We start from the raw sequence: 5,000 nt of genomic DNA, 5'->3' as shown, positions 1-5,000 counted from the left end.
GGACTTTGGGGGTTTATCTTTTGAACAAATAAAAAAGAAATTAAAAGAAAAGAGAGACTGGCTGACTGACGAGCAGCTTAATGGGGTTTTGGTGAACAACGCCATGCACGTCAAGTGAGGGTTTAGGGTTTAGGGTTTAGGGTTTAGGGTTTAGGGTTTAGGGTTTAGGGTTTTCAGGTGTTTCGGTATCGCTGCTGCTTCTGTGCAGCTCCTTTTGCTGCCTTTTGCTTCCCTGCTGCTGTACGCGCACGCAGGGCTCGCAGCGCACGGCCTAGGGTTTAGGGTTTAGGGTTTAGGGTTTAGGGTTTAGGGTTTAGGGTTTGTGTTGCAGCGGCATTTGGGTTTTGAACTCCCTGGGAAACCCTCAAATAGATGCTGTTCGTTCTTCCCTCATTAAAGTCTTCAGCAGTCCCAATCCGCCCAACACCAAAAACAAGATTTTGGAGGTGCAAACCCTAAACCCTAAACCCTAAACCCTAAACCCTAAAACCCTAAACCTTAAACCCTAAACCCTACTTGCAGCGCTTTTACACCGACGCAGCGGTTACCTTTTTGCTGGCCGATTAATCAATTATCTTTAATTATTAATTATTAATTAATTAATTATTTATTTATTTGTTTGTTTATTTATTTATTATTTATTTATTTATTTATTTATTTATTTATTTATTTTTTATTTATTTTCTTATTTTTGTTTTTAATTCGTTTCAGGCTGTGGAAGCAGACATGCAGAGAAGAGTCGCTTTGCCAGACTTCACTCTCCGCAAACTCCTCAGGTAAACCCTAAACCCTAAACCCTAAACCCTAAACCCTCAACCCTAAACCCTAAGCCCTAAGCTCCAAACCCTAAACCCTAGGGCCTAGTTGAGGGCTACGGGAATGGCTGGTTGCTGCTCGGTGCCATTCAAGGCGCAGTTCTGCGCTTTCCAGACTTAGGGTTTAGGGTTTAGGGTTTAGGGTTTAGGGTTTAGGGTTTAGGGTTTAGGGTTTGCGTTTAGGGAGTTTGCAAAGAATGAAAATGGCCTTTGGAACTTCAAGGGAAGCAAAAGCACCGAAGAGAAAAATGATTTATCTGAACTTGTTTGCGAGGGTGTTTAAATATTTATTTTTTTATTTATTTTATTTATTTATTTATTTTATTTATTTATTTTATTATTTATTTATTTTATTTATTTATTTATTTATTTTATTTATTTATTTATTTGTTTGTCTACTTGCTTTTTATCTAGGGTGGTGTCTCGGAATGAGTAGCTGTTTTGTTTATTTGCTTGGCTAGGGTTTAGGGTTTAGGGTTTAGGGTTTAGGGTTTAGGGTTTGCGGTTCCGTTTATCCTAAACCCTAAACCCTTTTATCTGTTTATCCGTTTATTTATTTATTTTCTGAGGAGCAAAAACCCCTTTTTACATCTCTGGCTACTTCCAAACCCTAAACCCTAGCAGCTCACTGAGCTTTCTAAACCCTAGCTTCCTGTAAACCCTAAACCCTAGCTTCTTGTAAACCCTAAACCCTAGCTTCCTGTAAACCCTAAACCCTAGCTTCCTGTAAACCTCAAACCCTAGATTCTTGTAAACCGCGTAAACCCTAAACCCTAGTGCTTTGTAAACCCTAAACCCTAGCTTGTAGGCAGAGTATCCATTCAGACAGTAAAACCTGCTGCACAGCTGAGGCCTTCCCGCGGCTCCTAGGGTTTAGGGTTTAGGGTTTAGGGTTTGACTTTTGAAATCTCATCGACTTTCATTTCTAAACAAATCAGTAAATCCATTTATTCTGGAATTACTTTTTATTTAATTATAGTATTATTTATTTCTTTACATCTAACGGGCCCCCCGGGGGGCCCCTGGGGGCCCCCTGGGGGCCCCCTGGGGGGCCCCTGGGGGGCCCCCCTGGGGGCCCCTGGGGGCCCCCGAGGGGCCCTTTTTGTAAACTTTGGGAATAAGAAAGTAATAATGAGTTAATTGGATTTGAAATTGATTTATTTGTTTTTAATTTTTGAAATTTGATTTCATTTTATGTTCCAACGCCCGCTGTAACCCTAGAAGCAGCAGCAGCAGCAGGAGCTGCTGCTGCTGCTGCTGCTGCTGCTGCTGCTGCTGCTGCTGCTGCTGCTGCTGCTACATGAGTGGCCCCACAGGCTGCCGAAGCAGCAGTTCTTATGGCTGCAGCAGTGGCAGCTATTGCCAATACGGCTGTCAATTCAGCAGCAGCAGCAGCAGCAGCTGCTGCTGCTGCTGCTGCTGCAGCAGCCATGCTTGTGCAGCAGCGCCACTTCGCTGCTGTGGTGTCGGCAGCAAACTCCAGGGTCTCTGCTGCTGCAGCAGCAGCAGCAGCAGCAGCTGCTGCTGCTGCTGAATCAAGATTTGCGTCGGGCTTCCATCGCCGCTTTGCTACAAACTGCAGCAGCAGCAGCAGCAGCAGCAGCAGCAGCAGCAGCAACAGTGGCAGCAGCAGCAGCACGAACAAGGCCACTTGTGCGTGTGGGCTGCAGCCTGCTGCTCCTGCTGCTGCTGCTGCTGCTGCTGCTGCTGCTGGCTTCTGCGGGTTTAGGGGCAGCGGCGTGAAGTGGGGGGAAATGGAATTCCTCAGCAGCAGAAGCAGCAAACCGGGGGGGCAGAGCAGCAACAGCAGCAGCAGCAAAGTGCAGCTGCGGCTGGAAATAAGGAAGCAGACTTGGCTGTGTCTGCTGCTGCAGCAGCTGCTGCTGCAGCAGCAGAAGCACGCCGTCACAGCAGCAGGGGTGCTGCTGCTGCACTGCCAAGCCACCTCGTCGCAGCAGCAGAACAAAGCCAGGGTCAAGCAGCAGCTGCTGCTGCTGCTGCAGCAGCTGCTGCAGCAGCAGCAGCAGAAGCAGCAGCACATCCCTCTCGAGGAAAGAAAAACCATTCAAGAAAAAAGAGAAAGAAGAAATAAACTCTTCGAAGAAAAAAGGAGAAACGCTTACCACAGAAAATGGTTCTAAACCCTAAACCCTAAACCCTAAACCCTAAACCCTAAACCCTAAACCCTAAACCCTAAGCAGCCAAGGCCGGCCCAGGGCCCCAGGGCCTCGCTACAAAACCCTAAACCCTAAACCCTAGGGCGGCGGAAGCTCTTTGCTTGCAGACCTCATAAACCCCAATCGACGTACAAGAAAAAACGTCTAGGGTTTAGGGTTTAGGGTTTAGGGTTTAGGGTTTGGGGAGTGGGAACAAAAGACCTCCAAGCCCCACCTCCAACTCCCCGCTTCTGAAGCAACTATTTACTTTCAATTCATTTATTTATTATTTATTTATTTATTTATTTATTTTTATTTATTTATTTATTTTATTTATTTTTATTTATTTATTTATTATTTATTTATAATTTTAGATTATTTTCATTTGAGTTATTAAGGGGAGACCGACAGAAGTTCAAACCGAGAAAACGGCAGACACACCATGCTGCTGCTGCAGCTGCTGCTGCAGCAGCAGCAGCAGCAGCAGCTTCTGCTGCAGCTGCAGCAGATGCTGCTGCTGCTGCAGCAGATGCTGCTGCTGCTGCAGCAGATGCTGCTGCTGCTGCTGCAGCTGCTGCTGCTGCAGCAGCAGCTGCTGCTGCTGCAGCTGCTGCTGCTGCTGCAGCTGCAAGTGTCGTTTTCGGAGGCTGCTGAGGCGCTGCGCAGCACGGCGCAGCAGCAGCCGCTGCTGCAGCTGCAGCAGCAGCTGCTGCAGCTGCAGCAGCAGCTGCTGCCACTGCAGCAGCATCTGCTGCTGCTGCAGCAGCAGCCGCTGCCACTGCAGCAGCATCTGCTGCTGCTGCAACAGCTACTGTTTCTCCTGCTGCAAACGTTGCTGCTGCTGCAGCAAATCCTGAAGCTGCGGCGGCAAGTGCTGCTGCTACTGCTGCTGCAGCAAATGCTGCTGCTACTGCTGCTGCAGCAACTGCCACTGTCACTGCAGCAGCTGCTGCTGGTACTGCTGCAGTAACAGCTGGAGATGCTGCAGCAACTCCTGGTGTTGTAGCAGCAGCAGCAGCAGCTGCTGCTGCAGCTGCTGCAGTAACTGCTGCTGCTGCTGCTGCTGCTGCATTTCCATTGAAGAAAACACGAAGCTGAGAAGGCTGGACTCACAGTGGGTGGTTTGAATACCAAGCCCTACTCCCCCCCTGAAGGGCACAAACCCTAATTTAGGGTTTAGGGTTTAGGGTTTAGTACGGCCGGCCATAGCCACGAGCTGCACCCCCACGCCCTCTGTAAGTTGGCCTGAAGCTGCCGCCGCCTCTGCCCCTGCAGCAGCGCAACCAAACCCTAAACCCTAAACCCTAAATTCTAAACCCTAAACCCTAAACCCTAAACCCTAAACCCTAAACCCCTTTTTCAAAGCCTAGACCTAAACCCTTGCGGCGAGCGCGCAAGTTGCGACCTGGGCCGGCAAACGCGCAAGACGAGCCTTCCAGCCTCCACTCCACATCTTAGGGTTTAGGGTTTAGGGTTTAGGGTTTAGGGTTTAGGGTTTAGGGTTTACCGCCCCCGGAAAGGCACTGCCCCCCGCGGCCTCCAGCCGCCGCCTCTGCCCCGCGACATCCCCGGGATGTTCTTGCGCTTGGAAACGACCTAAACACAAACCCTAAACCCTAAACCCTAAACCCTAAACCCTAAACCCTAAACCCTAAACCCTAAACCCTCAGGAACCGAATGCAGGGCCATGAGCTCTGTGGAAACGCGTTCATTATTATGTGGTTTGAGCCACCGTAAACCCTAAATCCTAAACCCTAGTCCCTAAACCCCAACCCCCAAACCCTAAACCCTAAACCCTAAACCCTAAACCCTAAACCCTACTTTGATCTGTCGGTCCTTTAATGTTGAGTCGGACAGCAGCACCGCGTGCTGCGCTGCGATTTCCGAGCCAAACTCTATGTAAGCATATCCTGCAGCAGCAGCAGCAGCAACAGCAGCAGCAGCAGCAACAGCAGCAGCAAATGCAGCATTGCAGCAGCGAAGGTAGCAGCAGCAAAGCACCCACAAGCAGCAACGAAGTGCAGCAGCA

The 5,000-nt window shown here is 49.1% G+C and overlaps 2 protein-coding genes across 2 annotated transcripts in view; one reads left to right on the top strand and one right to left on the bottom strand.

Moving 5' to 3' along the window:
- ENH_00026980 (SIN-like domain-containing protein, putative) overlaps nt 1-2,956 on the top strand; it is a gene marked incomplete at both ends in the record, with an annotated part of 6,131 nt that extends 3,175 nt beyond the window's left edge. Inside the window, 5 exons of the mRNA XM_013579902.1 lie at nt 1-114; nt 332-446; nt 712-776; nt 999-1,080; nt 2,132-2,956. The exon at nt 1-114 is cut by the window's left edge and continues 61 nt beyond it. Of these exons, the coding sequence (XP_013435356.1) occupies nt 1-114; nt 332-446; nt 712-776; nt 999-1,080; nt 2,132-2,956 (1,201 nt within the window). The remainder of the gene's footprint in view (nt 115-331; nt 447-711; nt 777-998; nt 1,081-2,131) is intronic.
- Nucleotides 2,957-3,008: 52 nt separating this feature from the next.
- Nucleotides 3,009-5,000, bottom strand: part of ENH_00026970 (RNA-binding protein, putative) — a gene marked incomplete at both ends in the record, with an annotated part of 3,298 nt that continues 1,306 nt past the window's right edge. Inside the window, 5 exons of the mRNA XM_013579901.1 lie at nt 3,009-3,042; nt 3,413-4,037; nt 4,200-4,240; nt 4,479-4,567; nt 4,793-4,881. Coding sequence (XP_013435355.1) covers nt 3,009-3,042; nt 3,413-4,037; nt 4,200-4,240; nt 4,479-4,567; nt 4,793-4,881 — 878 coding nt within the window. The remainder of the gene's footprint in view (nt 3,043-3,412; nt 4,038-4,199; nt 4,241-4,478; nt 4,568-4,792; nt 4,882-5,000) is intronic.

The sequence above is a fragment of the Eimeria necatrix genome, genomic scaffold (assembly GCF_000499385.1).
Source record: "Eimeria necatrix Houghton genomic scaffold, Enh_scaff200, whole genome shotgun sequence".
Lineage (NCBI taxonomy): Eukaryota > Apicomplexa > Conoidasida > Eucoccidiorida > Eimeriidae > Eimeria > Eimeria necatrix.
The sequence above is the reverse complement of the archived record's forward strand: the minus strand, read 5'-3'. Positions and strand labels throughout refer to the sequence as shown.